The sequence below is a fragment of the Tursiops truncatus genome, chromosome 3, assembly GCF_011762595.2.
Source record: "Tursiops truncatus isolate mTurTru1 chromosome 3, mTurTru1.mat.Y, whole genome shotgun sequence".
Lineage (NCBI taxonomy): Eukaryota > Metazoa > Chordata > Mammalia > Artiodactyla > Delphinidae > Tursiops > Tursiops truncatus.
The window spans coordinates 56,193,845-56,216,910 of NC_047036.1; the positions used below are offsets into that span (position 1 = coordinate 56,193,845).

A 23,066-nucleotide genomic window follows, 5' to 3' on the forward strand; every position below is an offset into this window, starting at 1 on the left:
TTTTAAATCCCAGATTGGGGAGTTACTGAGTACCACCCATCCTGCCAACAAAGCCAGCTTAACCCTTTTCTGTCCCGAAGAAGGGGACTGGAAAAACTCCAATCTTGACAGACATAATCTCCAAGACTTCATCAATATTAAACTCAACTCCGCTTCTATATTGCCAGAGATGGAAGGACTTTCCGAGTTTACCGAGTATCTCTCAGAATCCGTGGAAGTCCCATCTCCCTTTGATATCCTAGAACCTCCCACGTCAGGTGGATTTCTGAAGCTATCCAAGCCCTGCTGTTACATTTTTCCAGGAGGGAGGGGCGATTCTGCATTGTTTGCAGTGAATGGATTCAATATGCTCATCAACGGAGGATCAGAAAGAAAATCCTGCTTCTGGAAGCTCATCCGACACTTGGACCGAGTGGACTCCATCCTGCTCACCCACATTGGGGATGACAATTTGCCTGGAATAAACAGCGTGCTCCAGCGGAAAATCGCAGAGCTCGAGGAAGAACAGTCCCAGGGCTCCACCACAAATAGTGACTGGATGAAAAACCTCATCTCCCCCGACTTAGGAGTTGTGTTTCTCAATGTACCTGAAAATCTGAAAAACCCAGAGCCAAACATCAAGATGAAGAGAAGCATAGAAGAAGCTTGCTTCACTCTCCAGTACCTAAACAAATTGTCCATGAAGCCAGAACCTCTGTTCAGAAGTGTAGGCAATACCATTGAGCCTGTCATTCTTTTCCAAAAAATGGGAGTTGGTAAACTAGAGATGTATGTGCTTAACCCAGTCAAGAGCAGCAAGGAAATGCAGTATTTTATGCAGCAGTGGACTGGCACCAACAAAGACAAGGCTGAACTAATCCTGCCTAACGGTCAAGAAATAGACATCCCAATTTCCTACTTAACTTCAGTCTCGTCTTTGATCGTGTGGCATCCAGCAAACCCTGCAGAGAAAATCATCCGAGTCTTATTTCCTGGCAACAGCACCCAATACAATATCCTGGAAGGACTGGAAAAGCTCAAACATTTGGACTTCCTGAAACAGCCACTGGCCACCCAGAAGGATCTAACTGGCCAGGTGGCCACCCCTGCTCTGAAACAAGTAAAACTGAAGCAGAGGGCCGACAGCCGCGAGAGCCTGAAGCCAGCTGCCAAGCCACTCCCCAGCAAATCTGGGCGAAAGGAGTCAAAAGAAGAAACCCCTGAAGTCACAAAAGCTAATCACGTGGAAAAGGCAGCCAAAGTTGAAAGCAAAGACAAGGTAACGGTGAAAAAAGACAAACCAGTAAAAACAGAAACCAAACCTCCAGTGACAGAAAAGGAGGCGCCCAGCAAAGAAGAGCTGCCTCCGGCCAAAGCCGAGGGGCCTGAAAAGCAAGGCACAGACGCCAAACCCAAAGTCACCAAGGAGAAGACTGTGAAGAAGGAAACAAAGGCAAAACCCGAAGAAAAGAAAGAGGAGAAGGAAAAGGAGAAGCCAAAGAAAGAAGTGGCTAAAAAGGAGGACAAAACACCTGTCAAGAAGGAGGAAAAACCAAAAAAGGAAGAGGTGAAAAAGGAAGTCAAAAAAGAAATCAAGAAAGAAGAGAAAAAAGAAGTCAAAAAAGAGGTTAAGAAAGAAACCCCACTGAAGGAAGCCAAGAAGGAAGTTAAGAAGGAGGAAAAGAAGGAAATTAAAAAGGAGGAAAAGGAACCCAAAAAAGAAATTAAGAAACTTCCTAAAGACACAAAGAAATCACCTACTCCCGTATCTGAAGCAAAAAAACCGGCTGCATTAAAACCAAAAGTACCCAAGAAGGAAGAGACTGTCAAGAAAGATTCTGTTGCTGCTGGGCAGCTGAAGGAGAAGGGGAAAATTAAGGTCGTTAAGAAGGAAGGCAAGGCCGCAGAGGCTGTGGCCGCAGCTGCCGGCACCATGGCCACTGCGGCGGCTGTGGCGGCAGCGGCTGGAATAGTGACCGCTGGCCCCGCCAAAGAACTCGAAGCCGAGAGGTCCCTTATGTCATCCCCCGAGGATCTGACCAAGGACTTTGAAGAGCTGAAGGCCGAAGAGGTCGACGTAGCAAAAGACATCCAGCCTCAGCTGGAGCTGATCGAAGATGAAGAGAAACTGAAGGAAAGCGAGCCCGTCGAAGCCTATGTCATCCAGAAAGAGACAGAAGTTACCAGAGGTCCTGCCGAGTCCCCCGATGAGGGAATCACCACCACTGAAGGGGAGGGTGAGTGCGAGCAAACCCCCGAGGAGCTGGAGCCTGTCGAGAAGCAGGGGGTGGAGGACACTGAAAAGTTTGAAGACGAAGGAGCGGGTTTTGAGGAGTCCTCCGAGACCGGAGACTATGAAGAGAAGGCGGAAACCGAGGAGGCCGAGGAGCCAGAAGAGGACGCAGAGGAGAGCGTGTGTGTGAGCGCCTCCAAGCACAGCCTGGCGGCGGAGGAGGAGAGCGCCAAGGCTGAGGCCGACGGGCACGTCAAGGAGAAGAGGGAGTCGGTGGCCAGTGGTGATGACCGAGCAGAAGAAGACAGGGACGAGGTGCTGGAGAAGGGAGAAGCTGAACAATCCGAGGAGGAGGGCGACGAGGAGGACAGAGCCGAGGACGCCAGAGAGGAAGACTATGAGCCTGAAAAGGCCGAAGCTGAAGATTACGTGATGGCCGTGGTCGACAAGGCTGCGGAGGCTAGCGGTGCCGAGGACCAGTATGGATTCCTTACCACGCCCACCAAGCTAGCGGGAGCCCAGTCTCCTGTCCAAGAACCTGCATCTTCAATTCACGATGAGACTTTACCCGGAGGCTCGGAGAGTGAGGCCACTGCCTCCGACGAGGAGAATCGGGAAGACCAGCCTGAAGAATTCACTGCCACCTCCGGCTACACCCAGTCTACCATTGAGATATCCAGCGAGCCCACCCCCATGGACGAGATGTCTACTCCTCGAGATGTGATGAGCGACGAGACCAACAATGAAGAGACCGAGTCCCCATCTCAAGAATTTGTAAACGTCACCAAATACGAGCCTTCACCGTATCCTCAGGAATACTCCAAACCTGCTGTGACATCACTCAACGGACTGTCTGAAGGGTCAAAAACAGATGCCACTGATGGGAAGGACTACAGTGCTTCAGCCTCCACCATCTCACCACCCTCGTCCATGGAGGAAGACAAATTCAGCAGGTCTGCTCTACGTGATGCCTACTGCTCTGAAGAGAAAGACGTGAGAGCTAGTGCCACGCTGGAGATCAAAGACATCGTCTCAGCAGTTTCAGATGAAAAACTTAGCCCACCCAAGAGCCCGTCCCTGAGTCCATCTCCACCATCACCCATAGAAAAGACCCCGGTGGGTGAACGTAGCGTGAACTTTTCTCTGACGCCCAGTGAGATTAAAGTCTCAGCAGAGGCAGAAGTAGTCCCAGCATCTCTGGAGGTGACCCAAGAAGTAGTGGAAGAACACTGTGCCAGTCCTGAGGATAAGACCCTGGAAGTGGTGTCTCCATCTCAGTCTGTGACTGGCAGTGCTGGCCACACACCGTACTACCAATCTCCCACTGATGAGAAATCTAGTCACCTTCCCACAGAGGTCATTGAAAAACCAGCGGCAGTCCCAGTGAGCTTTGAATTCAGTGATGCCAAAGATGAGAGTGAAAGGGCTTCCATAAGCCCCATGGATGAACCTGTGCCTGACTCGGAGTCTCCTATTGAGAAAGTTTTGTCTCCTTTACGGAGCCCTCCCCTAATTGGTTCTGAGTCTGCATATGAAAGTTTTCCAAGTGCGGATGACAAGGCTCCTGAGAGATGTACCGAAAGCCCCTTTGAAGGAAAGAATGGAAAAGAAGGCTTTCCAGACCAAATAAGTCCAGTTTCTGACATGACTTCCACTGGTCTTTCCCCAGACAAACAGGAAGGGAAAAGCACAGACTTTATACCGATAAAGGAAGACTTTGGTCAAGAAAAGAAAACCGATGATGTTGAAGCCATGAGTTCTCAAGCAGGACTGGCTTTAGATGAAAGGAAGTTAGGAGGAGATGTTTCGCCTACACAAATAGATGTCGGTCAGTTTGGATCTTTTAAAGAAGACACTAAGATGTCCATTTCTGAAGGCACTATCTCAGACAAGTCAGCTACCCCTGTTGATGAGGGTGTGGCAGAAGACACATACTCTCACATGGAGGGTGTGGCCTCAGTCTCCACAGCTTCTGTGGCTACAAGCTCATTTCCAGAGCCGACAACAGATGACGTGTCTCCCTCGCTGCATGCTGAGGTTGGTTCCCCACATTCCACTGAAGTAGACGACTCCCTTTCAGTGTCTGTCGTGCAAACGCCTACCACTTTCCAGGAAACAGAAATGTCTCCGTCTAAAGAAGAATGCCCAAGACCAATGTCAATTTCTCCACCAGACTTCTCCCCTAAAACAGCCAAGTCCAGGACACCAGTTCAAGATCACAGATCTGAACAATCCTCAATGTCTATTGAATTTGGCCAGGAATCCCCTGAGCATTCCCTTGCTATGGACTTCAGTCGTCAGTCTCCAGATCACCCTACAGTGGGTGCAAGTATGCTTCACATCACTGAAAATGGGCCAACTGAGGTGGACTACAGTCCTTCTGACATGCAGGACTCTAGTTTATCACACAAGATCCCACCGACGGAGGAGCCGTCCTACACCCAAGATAATGATCTTTCTGAGCTCATCTCAGTCTCTCAGGTGGAGGCCTCCCCATCCACCTCCTCCGCACATACCCCTTCTCAGATCGCTTCTCCTCTCCAAGAAGATACTCTATCCGATGTTGTTCCTCCCAGAGATATATCCGTATATGCCTCGCTCACCACTGAAAAAGTGCAAAGTCTGGAAGGCGAGAAGCTCTCACCAAAATCTGATATCTCTCCACTCACCCCGAGAGAGTCCTCTCCTTTGTATTCCCCTAGTTTTTCAGACTCTACCTCTGCAGTCAAAGAGAGCACAGCAGCTTGCCACACTGCCTCTCCCCCACCAATGGGTGCAGCATCTGCAGAGCCATATGGCTTCCGTGCCTCCATGTTATTTGATACGATGCCACACCATCTAGCCTTGAAGAGAGATTTGACCACATCCAGCCTGGAGAAGGACAGTGGAGGGAAGACACCTGGAGACTTCAGCTATGCCTATCAGAAACCTGAGAAGACAAGCAGGTCCCCAGATGAAGAAGGTTACGACTATGAGGCTTACGAGAAAACTACCCGGACCCCAGATGTGAGTGGCTATTACTATGAGAAAACAGAGGGCACCACCAAATCCCCATGTGACAGAGGCTACTCCTATGAGACCATTGAGAAAACCACCAAGACTCCCGAAGATGGTGGCTATGTCTATGAAATTACTGAAAAGCCCACACGGAGCCCTGAAGAGTCTGGGTACGCATACGAGATAAGTGAGAAGACAATAAGGACCCCTGAAGTGAGTGCTTACAGCTATGAAAAGACTGAGCGGTCTCAAAGGCTCCTGGATGACATCAGCAATGGCTATGACGACTCTGAAGAGGGTGGCCACACACTTGGGGATTCCAGCTACTCTTATGAGACCACTGAGAAAACTGCCAGTTTCCCCGGGTCTGAAAGTTACTCCTATGAGACATCGACAACAACTACACGAACCCCTGTTACCTCCGCATACTGTTATGAGACCCCCGATAAAAGTGCTAGAACCCCCCAGACGTCTACATATGCCTTTGAGACTTCAGAGCAGCGCTACACTGCTGAAAAGAAGTCCCCCTCCGAGGCTCGCCAGGATGTTGACTTATGCCTTGTGTCCTCCTGTGAATACAAGCATCCCAAGACGGAGCTTTCACCCTCCTTCATTAATCCCAATCCTCTCGAGTGGTTTGCCAGTGAAGAGCCAACGGAAGAATCGGAGAAGCCCCTCACCCAATCAGGGGGCGCCCCACCACCTCCTGGAGGAAAGCCCCAGGGCCGACAATGTGATGAAACCCCTCCCACCTCAGTCAGCGAGTCAGCCCCGTCCCAGACTGACTCTGATGTCCCCCCGGAGACAGAAGAGTGCCCCTCCATCACAGCTGATGCGAATATCGACTCGGAAGATGAATCAGAAACCATCCCCACAGACAAGACCGTCACATACAAACACATGGATCCACCTCCGGCCCCCATGCAGGACCGCAGCCCTTCTCCACGCCACCCTGATGTGTCCATGATGGACCCGGAGGCCTTGGCCATCGAGCAGAACCTGGGCAAAGCTCTGAAGAAGGACCTGAAGGAGAAGACCAAAACCAAAAAGCCAGGTACAAAGACCAAGTCATCCTCACCTGTCAAGAAGGGTGATGGGAAGTCCAAGCCCTCTGCAGCTTCACCCAAGCCAGGGGCCTTGAAGGAATCCTCAGATAAGGTGTCCAGAGTGGCTTCTCCTAAGAAGAAGGAATCTGTGGAAAAAGCAACAAAAACCACCACCACCACTCCTGAGGTCAAAGCCGCACGTGGAGAAGAGAAAGACAAGGAGACCAAGAATGCCGCGAATGCTTCCACATCCAAATCGGTAAAGACGGCGACTGCAGGTAGGTGGAAGGTGCTGGCATCCTGGTACAGGACACGACAATTCTACTTTTAACCGCAGCCTCTGCATTTCCATTTGACTTTGTACTGGGGAGGTGAGAGAACACAACTTGGTGCTCTCCCTTCCCTTCACTGTTTTCTTCTGCCAAAAGGTATAGATCTCAGCCCAGTGTAGCCTGTAGGCCTGGGGGTAGCTCAGCCTATGGCCCAGGGCAGCTCTGATTTCCCAGATGCGACCCCTGGGTTTGCTCCCTTTTGCAACACAGCAACCGCAACCTTGTTCTGAATCTTCAGAACCAAGGATGTGTGTTTCACGCTCCTCGGGAAGATTCTGTTGGCATTGGCTTCGGCCACGCCGGCCCCAGAATCAAGCTGAGGTGACACAGGCCAGGAGCTCTCAAAGGCCTAGGGAGAACCAGAGTTCCAAGCCAAGCCTGGAATAAGCAGCATAGGTCCAAGATTTAGGTCCCATTTTTAGAAAATAAAAACATTTAAAATAAAGTTATAACATTTTAAAAATTAAAAGTTATACAGTTTTTAAATAGAAAAAAATTACCAGGCTGGAGATGCATCCCCATTAAAGGCAATGCTTTGTTTGATCAACCAGCGAATTCAGCTGACCACTGGGTACCCAGTACAAACACAGAAAAGCATCCAAGGCTCTACTTATCCCATTCTGACCACACGGCCTCACTAACAGAGACTCAGCGTTCTATTTCAGATTGAAATTCCACTTGGCAAGAGCAGATACCCCTGACTTCAGATTCTTAGACTTATCAAGGTCTCAGCAATGACCTGGGTTTTTGATGGAACAGGTCTCTGATGGCCCAGCTTCATTTTGTTGCTTCAAACCAATTACAGGGATTTGAATTCATATATTTTATTTGCTTTACACAGTTATTCAGGGATTTTAGATCACAGTTCACAAAGTAACATAAATTGACACAAACGTGTAAATCAAACAGTAATTTAAGCAACACTTCCTTGATTTATTATGGAAAATCTGAGAGATGAACCTTTGGGACTCTCAAATTCAGTACATTTTAGGAAGTATTAGTTACAGGTACAAATTTTTACTTTTAAGCAGCATGGAGCATCAATTTCAAGACTCAGGTCTTAGCAGGTTTCCCCTTTTTACTTGCATGTAGAAAACAAACTGAATTTGTTCATGCTTAGACTTAATGGAAAACCACCAGATAATTAACTCCTTGATCTAAAGAACTTGACAACTTGACCTGCACTTAGGAGAAAACATGAAATCCATCCAAACAGATAAAATCCAACTGAAATCTGCTACCAAACTTGCTGAACATACACTCTAGCCCTCACAATTGATTTATTTTTTAAACTTCTTTTTTTTTTGGTCACTTAAAGAGAATTTTGAGGCAAAGTGAGTTAATTTGAACTTACTTTGAAGATGCTTCCCCAGTAGTTTTTTAAAAAGATAAAATTGCACTATTAATTAATTTTAAAACAAACCAGGGTCGACGTCTGGCTTGGGCTGCTGTGAGCAATGTTCAAGGGTGTTGATGGGAGTGATTTAGTGTGCAAGGGGAAACCGCAGACATTTTTAAATATTAGAAGAAATGTAACTCACAAACTTCTGTTACAAGTCAGAATTCTCGGGGAGACTTACACATGGATATGTTGAGGGCTTTTAGCTGAGGTTCATTATAGAGGCTGGCTAATCTATTCATAAAATGAGTCGGTTTATCCAAATATCAGTTTGGCTGATTCTCACCACGTCCCTACCGCCCCCTGAAAATAAAACTAGACCAATTCACTGCTGGTTTCGACTCTGGGATGACAGCCTCTATACATCCCATGGAGAAAGGCAAGAGGATTAAATATATAGGATCCAGCTAGTATTTTAAATGGCTTTACAGCCCTGGTCTCAAACCAGATACACACTAGCATCAGCTGGGGTGCTTTTAAAAAATGGTGGTGCCCAGTCCAGTTAAGCCAGACTCTGGGGCCTGGGGCCTGGTATTAAGCATGCTAAGTGATTCTAATCATGTGGCCAGGGAAAGAATCACTGCCTTAGAATGCTAGTTGTATTAATGTTTCAAAAAGTTTAAACCTTCTAATTAGAACAAATCAGAAAGCCAGCTCACCAGACAAGGTGCCCAAAAACTTTGGGGTTAGTCTGAATCTTTACTTTGCCCAGGCTTTCTGATTTAGACTGGGAATTTTGGCTGCTACGTGCCCCTGACCTCAGTCTGGTATGTCCTGATTGGCTAGAGAAAGCCTAGTCTTTCTGACCCTTCCTCTTGCCAAAGTTTGGTATCCGATCTTGTCTAAGGAGAGACGTCTCACATTTTAGAGTACTGTCCTAAGGAGAGAATACAGTGTTTCATCAGTTTATGAATGAGGTTGAGGTGCTGAGGGTCTTGGAAATCATATGATGTTAATTAAGATCTGACCACTGGCTAGGTCGAATGTGAGGGTATAATATTCAGCTGTGGGCAAAACTGCTTTCAAATGAGATCTTAACTGGATTACAAAGATTGCTTAACTGTGTTTTACCAAATGCAGATATTTTCTTTTGTCCTTTAGAAATCTGTTTCTTAGACCACTTTTCAAATTAAAATGCACATTAGTAGCTCTTTCAGAAGGAGTGTTACTTACCTAGTTCCATCTTTGAGGAAGGCCTGAACTCTTCTTCCTAATGGGTTGTCCACAAAGGGAAACATTCCATTCTTCAGTTCTCCTGTTGAGATGGTAAACAACCAGGTCATATTTTCTCAAACTGCCAGTGTTAAATGCCCTCTATGAGAGAGGGGAATGCCCAGTACCCCCTCCCCACGTCCTAGAGGACCTTCTTGGGAAGGAGTAGGGAAGGTGTACTGGACAGATGGGTCTCTTCGCATTCCTGTGACCCCGGCTTTCTCTTTATTTTTGTTCATTTACTGAAGGGCCAGGAAACACCAAGACATCCAAGCCCTCAGCTGTGCCTCCAGGCCCTCCTGTGTACTTGGACCTGTGCTATATTCCCAACCACAGCAATAGTAAGAACGTCGATGTTGAATTTTTCAAGAGAGTGAGGTCGTCCTACTACGTGGTGAGTGGGAATGACCCCGCTGCTGAGGAGCCCAGCCGGGCTGTCCTGGACGCCTTGTTGGAAGGGAAGGCCCAGTGGGGCAGCAACATGCAGGTAAGAGCTCCAGGACAGTGTCCGCACTGCACATGGAGCTGTGTCCAGAGGCAGAGGGAAGGGATCATGTTTAATGAGGCACCATTATGACTGTGGATCCACCTGAGGTACCCCGGGGGGTCTGCCACATATAAACTGTCCTGAGGACAAAGTGGACTTAACACACAGAAGGCGGTCTGAAAGTATTCTTGTTACCACCAGCCACCAGGGACTTGGAGGAAAGCCACTTTACCACCCTAAAGCATAATACATTTATCTGCAAAATGGGACCAAGATTACTTGCCCTTCACCCTAATATACCAAGAATATTAACCAGTGTAACCAAGTGGTCATATTTCCATGTGATGCGGATGAGGACTTGTCTTTACTCCTTTGTGCTTCACAAGTAGACCAAAGCTTGGAATATGGCCGTTTAGAAAATCGGCTGTCCAGTGAGATGCTGCAGGAGGGGCACTGCTGAAAATGGTCCCCGGCAGGATACTCCCGGCTCCCAAGCATCATAACTAGGCACGAACCACTCTTTATACTATGTCAGCTATGGTTTTTGCTTATCTAAGTTTTCCTTATGGTTTTGTACAGTCATTCAGTAAACTGTGCTTGCATAACATTGAATAGAAATGCTGGTTATTTCATCATATGAAATCTAATGAGAAACACCCAGTGGCCTCTTACTGAATACGAGGTGGAATTTTTACTGTTCAAGCCAGTGCCCGCCTACCCACCCAACTCCTCTGCCCCTAAGCACACACACAAATTAAAGATACAAACGTTTGTTCTTAGGATCAGTTATGTTAAAGGAAATACAAGAAATTCCACCTTAACCGAAGCACTTCTCTTAACACTAAAGAACTGAAAAACCAACGACTCATTGATAAACTGATTAGCTAGTCATGACGTGCTTTTGGTTCCAGTGTTCAGCTCCCACAGAAAAACTGATTTTTTGGCAGCTTTATTCTGGTTCCTAGAAAACGTTAAGTTGAAAAATTCTTTGAATTTCCTAAGGACAATAGAAGATTTTTGTCTTTGCCCTTCTTTTTCTAATGGTCTAATACCTCGCTGTTCTGTTTGTTTTTCATCCGATTTCCGGTTCTGCTCTTCAGCAGCTGTTTTTTCTCTCCCTGCAGGTGACCCTGATCCCAACGCATGACTCGGAAGTGATGAGGGAATGGTACCAGGAGACCCATGAGAAACAGCAGGAGCTCAACATCATGGTTTTAGCAAGCAGCAGTACCGTGGTTATGCAAGACGAGTCCTTCCCTGCATGTAAGATTGAACTGTAACAACCAGACCAGCCGCACCACAGGGTTTGAACTTTGTTTCCAGAAATTCTTCAGTTTGAAACCACCTTTTCTAACAAAAGTCAATTCACCTAAATAAGTCGCTGAACTGTTACCTGCCAAACGCTATACTGTGTCATGGTGATACAAGTCACTAATATTTCTCAGTTTTTGCTGATTGCTAAGGGAAGTAGCAGTCTTCCCACACTAGGGTTCAAGTTACTGCAAAATTACCTACCCCAGTTCATCTCTGCTGAACATTTGGAAACCATGCACTAGCAAACCCAACTGATTTCTGCTAGGTAGAGGCATCTGTCTTAGAGAGAGAAAGAGAGAGAGAGCGCGCACGCACAAAAGAGAGGGAACGCAGAACAGAGAGAGAGAGAGAGAAAATGAGAAAGAGAAAAAGAATGCAAGAGGAGGAGATGTAATGGTAGAGAATGCTGGTGAGATACCAGAGAGAAAGAGAGAGCAGGGTGGGGCAGAGAAGAGAAAATAACCATCAGTTAGATCTGCATTGTCTATTCTGTAGTTTGCACAGGCAAAGTTTGCAACTTGTGTCAGTCTGAGTCATCAAAAACGGTCTTAATTTCCTAAAACAAGTTGGCTGGAAGAAAACGGAAAAGAACAAAACTTGTAATGAGGGCATGTGAGATTTTTCACGCCTTAATTAAATAAGCTCCTTCAGCTTGAAGGCTGCACACTGACAAAACGTAGTGAGTGTAGACTGGACATGCAAGTGGTTTGAACCCCATTCAGAACTCTCAGACTCTTCAAACACACGAGTAGATTGATCTAAGGCATGCTCCCAGCATCTGTGCACCCAGTTAGTCCACTCTGAGTCAATTAACCTGCATGTGGAGACACCCAAGTCCACCCCGATAAACAAGCAAATACCAAAGCAGTTGGGAGTATATACGGTAGACAATTTGCCTTAGGAAGTGACTTGAATGTACAAAGATACTTGATGCACTTATTTTTTAATGTGAGACAGCGAGTTTATAAAACATCCGTGTAGGATTATAGATACTCCAGTTAAAGGAGCATGTGTGTGCGCGTGGGAGGGGTACTAGGAGCTTACCTGATTGGTGCAACAGTCTGATGCTGAGCATTGCGTGTTGAATACCACCTCAGGCCCCTCAGCCAAGCAAGTTGAGCCTTTCACAGCTTCTTTACTACTGCAAGTTCAAGACTGAAACGGCTTCTATGATCAGAACTGGGAAAACAGTGAATCTTAATGGTGGAAGAGGTTCTCAGCAAGTGTACAGTATTTAGCTTCCCTCGTCTTACATTGGCTTTTTTTTTTTTTAATTTTCCATTAAGTTCAGCATAATTATGGGAACAAGTGTACAGAAGAATTTTTTTTTTTTAGATATGTGAGAACTTTTCATAGATGAACTTTTTAACAAATGTTTTCATTTACAGGAAAATGCAAAGAAAATTTTCAAGTGACAGTCTTTTTTTTTAGTGTTTCGTAAGACAAAAAAAATGAATAATGTTTTTTGAAGTTCTGGAGAGATTGAAGTCTGATATTGCAGTAATAATATTTATTAAAAGCCCATCGCTACCAGGAATAGTGATACCTCCCACCCCTTGAGTCCCATAACAAAAATCTGAGTATGTGCTATCTTAGAGTGGGGGAGAATGGCTACTTTTCCAGGCCTTTACGAGTACATCACCCAGTGGTATCCTACGTACTTCTTTCAAGATCTTCAACCATGAGGTAAAAGAGCCAAGACAAGTTCAAAGAACCCTAGCAAAAATTTGCTTGGGGATTTTCTTTTTTGGAAAAAAAAAACAAAGAAAAATACGTTGAAAACAAATGAATTCCCAACTCCTACGGTTCATCATGTAGAGTTCAGAGATCATTTCCATCATTGTCATCATTGAACTATGAACCTGGGAAGCCAGATCATGATTAAAACTGACGTTAAGTTTCAAGTTGCAGACCAACGCACCCAGTGTTCAGATGTGTCAAACTTTTCAGTGACAGCTGTGCTGGGCTCTGTCGAGTTGCGTCTCCTGCAGACTCTAAGATCTATGGAGTAGTCAACAATCACCTCGTTTTATTTTCTATGTTAGTTATTTATTTCAGAATTAACATTTTAGTTTATTTTTGTCTGATAAGTGTGTGTTTTGCACTGCTAACTACTATGAGGGTTTAAACAATGCTTCTTCCGGGTCCCTTCACCGAGGACCTAATGCAGTCTACTTAATGCTGTGAATTACATTTTTCAAATGTTTAATTTTTTAAAAAAATTAATATTCTATTTTTTTTTAGGCTTCTCTAGAAATGCAGCTTTTATTTATTACCCTATTTCTTTGAAGTCCTTAAGAACAACGCATTGATTTAGGGTACAAAAAAACGAGCACACGATGGAAAACACATTGTGACAAAAAAGGATTTCAGTGAGTATAAACTCACCTACTTAAAAGGTATTTTAAGAGACAACCTAAGACTCTCAAGGTGATTATTTAATAATTAGTTAAGTTGGTTCACATGATGCATTGGAAGAGAAACAGATTTCCAGCCTTCTTGCCAAATCCAGACCTCTGGTTGATTTTTCTTTGATAGAAGATGGAATTATTTTCCAATTTCCCAAATTAAATTTATTTAACATGTACATTATTTTGCTTTAAGAAAAAAACCAAACATTTTAGGAAAATTATAGCCACTCTTCAATTATAACCATTCTATCCCACTCCTTTTTTTTTTCTTTTCTTTTTTGCTATGGAATTTAATGGAAAAAATATACAAAAGCTGTCACTGGTCAGCTGGCTCTTTTTCCTATGAAATAGATCAGTACCTTTCTCCATCCATTGTTCTCAGTGATGACCACAGAGCCTGAATATAACAGGAACACCAATATTTACATTACAGGTTGCTCCTGTCCTTCCAGACACCTTTCCTACCTGTGTGACTAACCTAATTTTGCTAGTTTCATAAATACACGATTAGTTTAGTAACAGCCATCACAATGTACCATGTACATTCATGGTGAGAGCTAAAGATTGACACAGACTTCTAGGAGCTTTATTCATACTGATTACTTAATCCAATTGTATAGATTGAATATTTGAGTGAAAGGAATTTACACTCTGTTTAAATGATGGGATTCCATCGAGATAGCACTCATGATCATGAACTTTTTGGTAGTATTCTTAAAATTCTACAGAGACTAAACGTTAGAGATGATCCTCCATTTTCAATTTTAACTAATTCTAGCCCCTTTCTCAAAACCCAATCCCTGTGCATGCTTTCCCAGTCTTGTGGTGGGGCTGGATACAGTGACTGACCCTCCCCTCCCTTCCCAACCCTTAAATGCCATTTTCCATGGTGTTCCAAAAAAAAATGTTTTTTTTTTCTTAACCTTACATATCATAGTGAATGGTTTCCCCAGTGTATATGAATGTTTTAAGTGTCTCCAATAGCTTACACAGTTTAGGAGCTTTCCAGTACTTATTTAATAAGATTTAATCATTTGCTAATGGAAATTTTATCACTTCCCATTTTCCCTGTTACCAAATTTCAGCTCTCAGGAGCTGCTCTACAATTCTAAAATTGCTTTTCTTGCCTCTTTAGTCACCTGTCACAGGAGGTTCTTGCTCAGTAATGACATTGTGAGTTAGATTAATAACTTTTTTTTTGCGCTTCAGATTTAGAAGAAAAGACCCTGTTTCCATCTGAAAGGAACTGTAAGCTTTTATCTTTTAACCAACTGAACAACACACCAAAAGCAGCCTAGGGGGTGAGCATTTCTTTGAAAGCAATTAGGTTATTCACCTGGTATTAAAACTATTTACTATGAAAAAAAAATCTGTGACTTTATTAATTTAAAAGGCAGCATCAACAACTGAAAAGGAAGGGAAGAAATAAATAGCTTCTCTGCACTCATTTGGAGCTCCCCAAAAAAGGAGCCATCGAGATGGGGCATCAAGACCGGGGCTGCCCTTTTCAGAACGCCCCTGCGGCACTGAGTCAGGCTTATGGCGCTGCATGCAGCCCTTCTCCTTCCACCCTGGAAGGACATGGTCTTGAGCCTGGCTGAGAAGCACCTCCCACTCCTCTCTCTTGTTCTGAATGGTGTTTGTGTCAGTCTGCAGCTGTGTATGGTATTATGTCTTATAATCCTGCATCACTTCTATCCTATCCAGTCATATCTAATGTAGAAAATTAGTTTCCAGTGAAAGTAATATGTAGTGCTTTTATGATATTTGTGTGCAATATCCCCTCTTCCATTGAGGATATTTGATGTAAAAGAAAAAAAAACACCTCAGTTCCACAATAAAATACAAAAGTGGCAAAAGTTGGTGTGTGTGCTGTGCTGTCTTTTGTCGTGTGTTACTGAGTTGGGTGTGTTGGGGGGCTGGGGCGTGTATGGTGGGTTCATTCACAAGGGGTGATGGATTTTGTTCTTTTCAGAGTGGGCTCCCTGGCTTTTGGTAAACTGCTGAGAGGGCCCTGCTACTATTTCTACAACTGTTGTCTCATTATCCTTTATAGCCAAGCCCTAGAGGACCTTGGGGTCTAAGGACAGAAACCGGAAGATCAGAGAAAGAGTTAAAATTACTGCTTAAAAAGAAAAAGTCAACAGAGCAGTGTATCTGAAGGAGGATATTGGGAGGGTTTCCTACTAAATCACAATATAAACCAAAAACCAGGTTTTAATCTTAGCTCTGCCACACCTGGCTGTGTGACCTCAGTCACTTAATCCATCCGGAACTCCCTTTCTTACCTGTAAAATGAGAGGATTTGACAAGATGGTCAAACTGGATGATCCCTCCTAGGGCTGACTTTCTGGGGCTCTACAAAGTCATCGCACTCGGTCATTATATCCAGTACGTTATCTCCTTTTTGGTTTCTTGCTCAGTTACAGAGTAAGCTCTATATAACATAATATGCTGTGGATTGGATTCACACCTAGGAAATAAAAGTTTTTTAGGAAAAGTGATGATAAATAATAAGAAAAAAAGGAGGAATTCTCCTCAGTCATTCAATGATTATTGTACCTCTACTCTATACCCAGCAGTGGGTAAGACCATGGGGGTTTAAAGGTGAGCAAAACATAAGTCCTGCCCTAACTGAACGCGGTGGCTGGGACTCCCTAAATCCAAGGATGAGTGAAGGTGACCACAGGAAAAGCACCAGAAATGGTGTCTAAACTGAGACCGTGTGTGTGTGGTGTGTGTGCGCCTCAATTCCCGCCACAGAAGACGTGCCCACAGAGTGATCAACAGACCTCCAGTACCTGGTCTTGTCTGTCCTCAGAGATGGTCCTTTGGCCTCAAAAGGCCACTGCAGGCTGTCTGAAGTCATAATGATGTTCCTCTGTTACAAACACTCCTTTTAATCCTACACTGTGCTTCCAAGCCATGGGGCTGGTCGACCGGTCCCATCAGAAGTCACTGTGTACCAGAAGGCATTCTGAAATCCCTCCAGAAATTAAAGGGTTAAGCATGTGAGCACTCAGGGTGGGAAATAATCACGAAGAGATTTTGATTACATCTGTCAGATTAAATTTAAATAAGTTGTTTTCTATTCCACTGCCAAACTACTCAGTTCCAGGAAGTCTTTCTGGCCTGGACACAGGGTGACCACGCATCCTGCTTTGCCCAGGACTGCCCTGGTTTCAGCATGGGAAGTCCTGTGTCCCAGGAGACCCCCTCAGCCCCAGGGAAGCCCCAGAGTTGACCATACCTGAACCCCTCTGTGTGTTTCTATCCCACTCCCTCGGGACCGAGCACGGCGGAGATGGTGACGAGTTCATCTCCTTCCAGCTGGTCCTTTTCTACTTTGAAGGTAGCTTTTCTTCAGTTTCTGTTTTCCTATTTTGCAGGCAAATCAACAAAGTTCTGTTAAGGTACTATGACTACATTTTCTTTCTCTTTATAAATGTATTGCTCATTCTAGATGCTTCTCTGTGTCCCTTCAATGACCTTTCAACACACACTTGACTCATGAATTCTTGGGTCTCTTGCATAATCCTGGATCCCACCATTTCCTCTCTGATCTTATATTGTACGTCTTAGAAATTCACTGGAGCCATACAGGCAGATTGAGTTTTGGTCACAGCCAGTTCCTTTAATATGAGCAGTTCTGGCTAATTCTCTGGGGGTTACTGGCAATGTTTTCACAGATGATGGAACATCATTATGAGGCCACGTTCATGGGGTAATCACCTCTAAAAAGTAGGCACAGTTCTAGTTCATGGATTCGACTATCCCTGACTCAAACCAATAATGCATGTTACTTTAATGCAGTCTCATGGATTTAAATGCTATGTGTCAACTGATGACTTTTACAATTTGTATCTCCAGTCTGTACCTCTTCTCTGATCTCCAGACTCATATATTCAGCTGTCCATTAAAAGCTCCTTTCGGGTGTGCAGTAAGGGACCTTTAAAAATATCCCAAATCAAATTTAACATGCCCTCAAATAAATCCCTGGTCTCCCCTGACTGCTTCTCCTTTTAGGCTTTTCCACCTCAGTAAATGGTACACACATCATCCCAGTTGCTCAGGTCAAAAATCTTGGCCCATCAGCAAATCTGCTGGCTCCACCTTCAAGACACACCCAGTCTAACCCCTTCTCCTCACGTGCACTGTTAATACTGTTGTGCAGGCCAGTCATTTCTCCCCTGGATAACTGCAGTAGCCCCCTAACTGGTCTCCTGTTTCCTGTCCTCGCCCTCCAAATATCTGCACATAGCAGCTAGACTAGAATAATCCTCTAAAAATGTTAGGTTACACCATGCCATCCGGTGCTCAAAACCTTCAAATGGGTTCTCATCTCAGAGTAAAAGCCAGCGTCCTTACTAATGGGCTGGCAGTCTTCACCACCTGTCCTTTCCTTTACCCCTCGTCTCCCTGGCCTCAAATCCTGCTGCTCTGCGCCTTGTGCAGTCCGCTCCAGCCACATGGGCCTTCCTCATACATGCTAGGCACAGTTCCCTCCAGGGCCTCAGCACTGGTGTCTTTGTCTGCCACGCTTTTCCCCAGGCGACCGACCCCATGATCCTCAGCCTCGTCCGCGTGGGTCTTTTCTCAAATGTCATCTTCTCAGGAAAGCCTTCCCTCACCGCCCTGTGTTAGGCTGCAACCTCCACCACTTAACCAGAACTCTCTTTCCCTCTTCCTTGCTTTGTCTCTGTATCACATATCACCACGTGACATGTTATATACTTATTACATGTCTCCTTCCGTAGACTAGAAACACCACGAGGGAAGGGATCTTAGTCTATTTTGTTCCCTTCTGTATCCTCAGTGACTATTTTAACCATTCCTGACACACACTAGATGTTCAATAAATATTTCTTGAATGACTGAACGAATGAATGAACGTACGTAGTCCCAGGTTAGCACAGTGATTATAGGGGCTTGTTGTTTGAAAGGGGCTTTGGAATCAGACAAGCATGGGTTCAAGCACTGTCCTTGCCACTTATTGTGTGGCCCTAGGCAATTCACATAAGTCTCAGTTTTCTCCTCTGCAAAATGAGGGTAATAATCCCTGCCCTGAAGGGTTGCGGTAAGGATTAGAGAGGATTTATTTAATTAGGATTAAATTACGTAGGAATGGGCATTCACAAAGAGCAGTTGTTAAATATAATTTGTGTAATCAAGATAGGTACATGATTGCTTGTGAACCAGATCCGGGAAAACGCTGACACCCAACAGTGGCCCAGCAGACTGTCACTGGAGGAAACTTAGCGGGCATTCTTGCAGAGTCTATTCCAGATACTATCTTAGGCATATTAACCTCGGCATTTTAAGAATTAAAATGTTGAACTCTGTAGAGATGAAGCATCATGGAAACCAAAAGGGCAAGCAAATTCTCTTACCACTGGGTATATCAAAGGATATAATGTCCCTTTTATAAATCCTTTATAAACCTTCCCCAAAGTCCTTGATCTAGCATTTAAAGCCCATAATGGAACTTATTTTCAGACACTTCTTTTTTAAAGAACAAACCATTTTCTGAACATGTCCAGCTCAGATCTGGAATCATCACATTCATGTATAATAAACACAAAACCTAAGTGTCACTCACTGTTTTGTTTTAAACAAAGATCCTGGTGGTAACTGCCACACTCTCAGAGGCGTTGCCACCATCCTTTGTTTGGACTTCCTTGTTACCATACAGGTAATAACATCCTCATGGCAGCATGCAATGTCAGTGAAAAGGCCAAATCAATGAGGAAAGAAAAGGTTATTTTCAAGTGAAGAAGTTATTTAGAATAAAAGGCAACTTTCTGACATAACTATGTTTGTTAAAAAGTACTCCTTTCCCTGATTCACTAAAGCCAAAACTTCATCCCTTCCTCAGCCACACGACTGGGTGCAATGGTGTCGGGTTCCGCTGACTCAGGGGAGGAAGCAGCTTCATTGTGGAACTCAAGACTCCTGGTTCCAGCTACATACCCCCAGGTAGCAAACCATATATATCACAGACAGCCTACGGACTGGGAGAAACTATTTGCAAATGATGCGACCGACAAGGGATTAATTTCCAAAATATACAAACAGCTCACACGATTCAATAACAAAAAAACAAACAACCCAATCAAAAAATGGGCAGAAGATCTAAATAGACATTTCCCCAAACAAGACATACAGATGGCCAAGAAGCACATGAAAAGATGCTCAACATCGCTAATTATTATAGAAATGCAAATCAAAACTACAATGAGGTATCACCTCACACCAGTCAGAATGGCCATCATCAAAAAGTCTGCAAACAATAAATGCTGGAGAGGGTGTGAAGAAAAGGAAACACTCTTGCACTGTTGGTGGGAATGTAAATTGGTGCAGACACCATGGAGAACAGTATGGAGGTTCCTTAAAAAACAAAAGTAGAGTTACCATATGATCCAGCAATCCCACTCCTAGGCATATATCTGGAAAAACTCAAATTCGAAAAGATACATGTACCCCAGTGTTCACAGCAGCACTATTTACAACAGACAAGACATGGAAGCAACCTAAGTGTCCACTGACAGATGAATGGATAAAGATGTGGTGTACACACACACACACACACACACACACACACACACACACACACAATGGAATACTACTCAGCCATAAAAAAGAATGAAATAATGCCATTTGCAGCAACATGGATGGACCTAGAGATTATCATACTAAGTAGAATAAGTCAGACAGAGAAAGACAAATATGATATCACTTATATGTGGAATCTAAAATATGATACAAATGGACTTGTTTACAAAACAGAAACAGACTCACAGACATAGGAAACAAACTAATGGTTACCAAAGGGGAAAAGGGACGGGGGGGTAAAGTAGGAGTTCGGGATTAGCAGATACAAACTACTACATATAAAACAGATAAACAAAGTCCCATTGTATAGTACAGGGAACAGTATTCAATATCTTGTAATAAACTATAATGGAAAAATATATAGATATCTGAATCACTTTGCTGTACACCAGAAACTAACACAACATTGTAAATTAACTATACTTCAATTAAAAAAAAGAAAAAAATCATATAAATCACCATTTATCCTTTTCCATATGGACTTTTCTGAGGAAGGATAATGGCCCACCCTCTATCACTGCATATTTTATACTCATATACAGTTAGACAAGAAACAACTAATGTACATCACTGCAAAAATTCCTGTGGCTGCCTGGCTCGTATACCCTAGACGAGGGTTTGTAAGCTTGGCACCACTGACATTTTGGACCAGATAGTTCTTTGTTATGAGGGCTGCCCTATGCACTGTAAGAGGTTTAGCAGCATCCCTGGACTCACTAATATGTTATTTCATTGAGTGAAAAAACGACTTTGATAAACCAGTTTTCAAGGCCTCTATTTGTAAAATGGACAAATTTCCCACACACATATCTGATGTCCACAGCCAGCTAGAAGGTATGAAAACAAAAGGCAAAGTTTGGTGCCAACGCAACACAGCCCCAAGAAGAGGAGAGCAAGGTATGTGTACCTCGTAATTGTTTTTTCTTCTTCCACTACTCTGCCTTTTTCTTCTATTTCTTTTTCCTTTTTTGGTGGGGGAGCGGGGGACGCGCAGGGTGAGTGTGGGTTCATTCCAGTGCCACTTAATTTCTCTTGAACACCTACTTTACACGACTCCATGGGGAAGAAGAGGACCATCTCTACCCCAAGACAGCCTGAGGCAGACCTACGTGACTAACTAAAGCACAAAGCAGGTGATGATGCTTTCCCTTCATTAGAGCTTTCCCATCTCTGGGCTTGAAGTGCTCTTGCTGTGAACACCCATATCACTTTGTGTCTCTAATGATACTTTTTGGTTTATCAAGGGCAGGGCTTTTTCAACCACTCCATTATTATATCAAGAGGAAGGTTCAAGATACATCAAAAGGCGCCTTTTGCTCAGTAAATTAACCATCATGCATGAAGCATGATAGGTGCATATGTGCCTGCCCCCTCTCTCTCCCTAGAATATAAGTTATTTGAGGGTAGGGTCTATCGTGCACTCATCTGTGTAAACTCAACAGTTCTTAGTACAGTGCCCAGCATATAGTATGTGCCACACAGAGGCCTGTGAGCGCAGGAGAGCAGCGCCAGAACAGAGAGTCTGTGTGCTGTAGTCACCAAGCTTCTAAGGGAGTGATCAGTGCTGCTGAACAGAGCGGAGGGGAAAGAATCATTGCAGTTGGTATGCAGCAGAGTGAAAGCCAAATTCTCAGGGTCTAATGAACCAGCAACGAACCAGTAAGTGGAGATACCCTTTTAAGAAGTTTGGAGACAAAAGGAAGGAGGGACAGGGTAGGAGCTTGACTGATGGCAGGATAAAGGCTTTTTTGTTTCTAAAAGGGAAGGAAGTCTTGAATAAGATTGCAGGCTTGGAAGAAGAAATCTGTAGAGACGATGCAAGATGGAAAGAGAAGATGGCTCTGGAACAGGCAGGCAGGTAAGGAATCAGGTCACAAGTGAAGAGCCTAACCTTGGAAAGGAGGGCGGGGACACCTATCACTTTGAAGTAGAAGGGATGATGGAGAGAACAGGAAAGGAGAGAGCTGTTAAGGCAGAAACAAGGGAGACTGAGGTTGTATCATGTGGCCTAAATTTTCTTGATAAAGCAGGAGGCAGGAACAGCTGCTCACAGTTCTGGTGGGGCAAGGGTCTAGGGCTTAAGCAGACCCAATAGAGAAGCTATTGAGGTAAAAATGAGAGTCAGTAAGAGAAATGAAAGAACTAAGTTGAAGAGGACAGCTGTAAATCTGTAGAGGAATCAGCCTGACATTACAACTTTGTATGTCAAACTTAGTGGGTCAGAAGCAAGGAGACAGAGAACAAGTGGCGGTGTGTTTGTCTCCTAGGGCTGCTGTAACAAAGTACCAAAAACTGAGTGGCTTAAAAAAGCAGAACTGGAGGCTAGAAGTTCAAAATCAAGCTGTCAGCAGGGTCACACTCTCTTTGGTGGCTCCAGGAGACAATCCTTCCTTGTCTCTTCTGGCTTCTGCTGTTGGCTTGCAATCCTTGGCTTGTGGATGCACCACTCCATTCAGGTAGCCATCTTCTGCCCATGTGTCTTCACCTTGTCTTCCTTCCATATCTATCTTTTGTCCAAATTTCTCCTTTTTATAATTTGATTTTAATTTGATTATCTTTGTAAAGACCTTATTTCCAGCTAAGGTCAGATTCTAAGGCATTGGGGTCAGGGCTTCAACATATTTTTTCCTTGGTGGTGGTGGGTGGACACCATTCAACCCATAACAGGTGGCTCCAAGGATACAGGTCTGTGGACGGCAAGTGGGCCTGGATAAAGGGAATGAGAAGAAATTAGAGATGCATCAGTGGGATGGCCAACCATGGGGCCCAGACTGGAAGGCAGGCAAGCAGGGTCTGAATTCTGGAGATTGAGGATTTGAGTGACAGGGTTAAGGCTAAGGGTTTGCAGGCAGAAAGTACAGGGAAGAGCTGGTTCAGCGGGAGTCACATGATGAGAGAAAGGGAAGACTGGGAGAATGCGACTTCAGGCTGTAAGAGCTTGGATTAGTGATACGAGACTGGAGGTCTGGCTGTGACTATGGCAGGTCAGCTAGAGGGAAGGTCATCTGTTACAGTTCAGGTCATCCCCAGAGGCCAGGGTACTG

At 44.4% G+C, this 23,066-nt stretch overlaps 2 protein-coding genes across 7 annotated transcripts in view; one reads left to right on the forward strand and one right to left on the reverse strand.

The window, feature by feature from the left end:
- The window catches only part of MAP1B (microtubule associated protein 1B), a 94,035-nt gene extending 78,766 nt beyond the window's left edge, over positions 1-15,269 (forward strand). Inside the window, exons 5-7 of the mRNA XM_019929877.3 lie at positions 14-6,533; positions 9,447-9,685; positions 10,810-15,269. Coding sequence (XP_019785436.1) covers positions 14-6,533; positions 9,447-9,685; positions 10,810-10,965 — 6,915 coding nt within the window. The 3' untranslated portion in view covers positions 10,966-15,269. The remainder of the gene's footprint in view (positions 1-13; positions 6,534-9,446; positions 9,686-10,809) is intronic.
- The window catches only part of MRPS27 (mitochondrial ribosomal protein S27), a 126,586-nt gene that overhangs the window by 9,588 nt on the left and 93,932 nt on the right, over positions 1-23,066 (reverse strand). Inside the window, exons 11-15 of one of the 6 annotated variants that reach the window (XR_012330722.1) lie at positions 19,010-22,728; positions 16,661-16,788; positions 16,212-16,396; positions 9,160-15,883; positions 6,288-6,401 (exon numbers count right to left, since the gene is read on the reverse strand). The gene's annotated coding sequence lies outside the window, so the exon portion shown is untranslated. Of the gene's footprint in view, positions 1-6,287; positions 6,402-9,159; positions 15,884-16,202; positions 16,397-16,660; positions 16,789-19,009; positions 22,729-23,066 lie in introns of those variants that run through there. The other 5 variants (XR_012330720.1, XR_002175314.3, XR_002175312.3 and 2 more) reach the window with 5 other exon arrangements.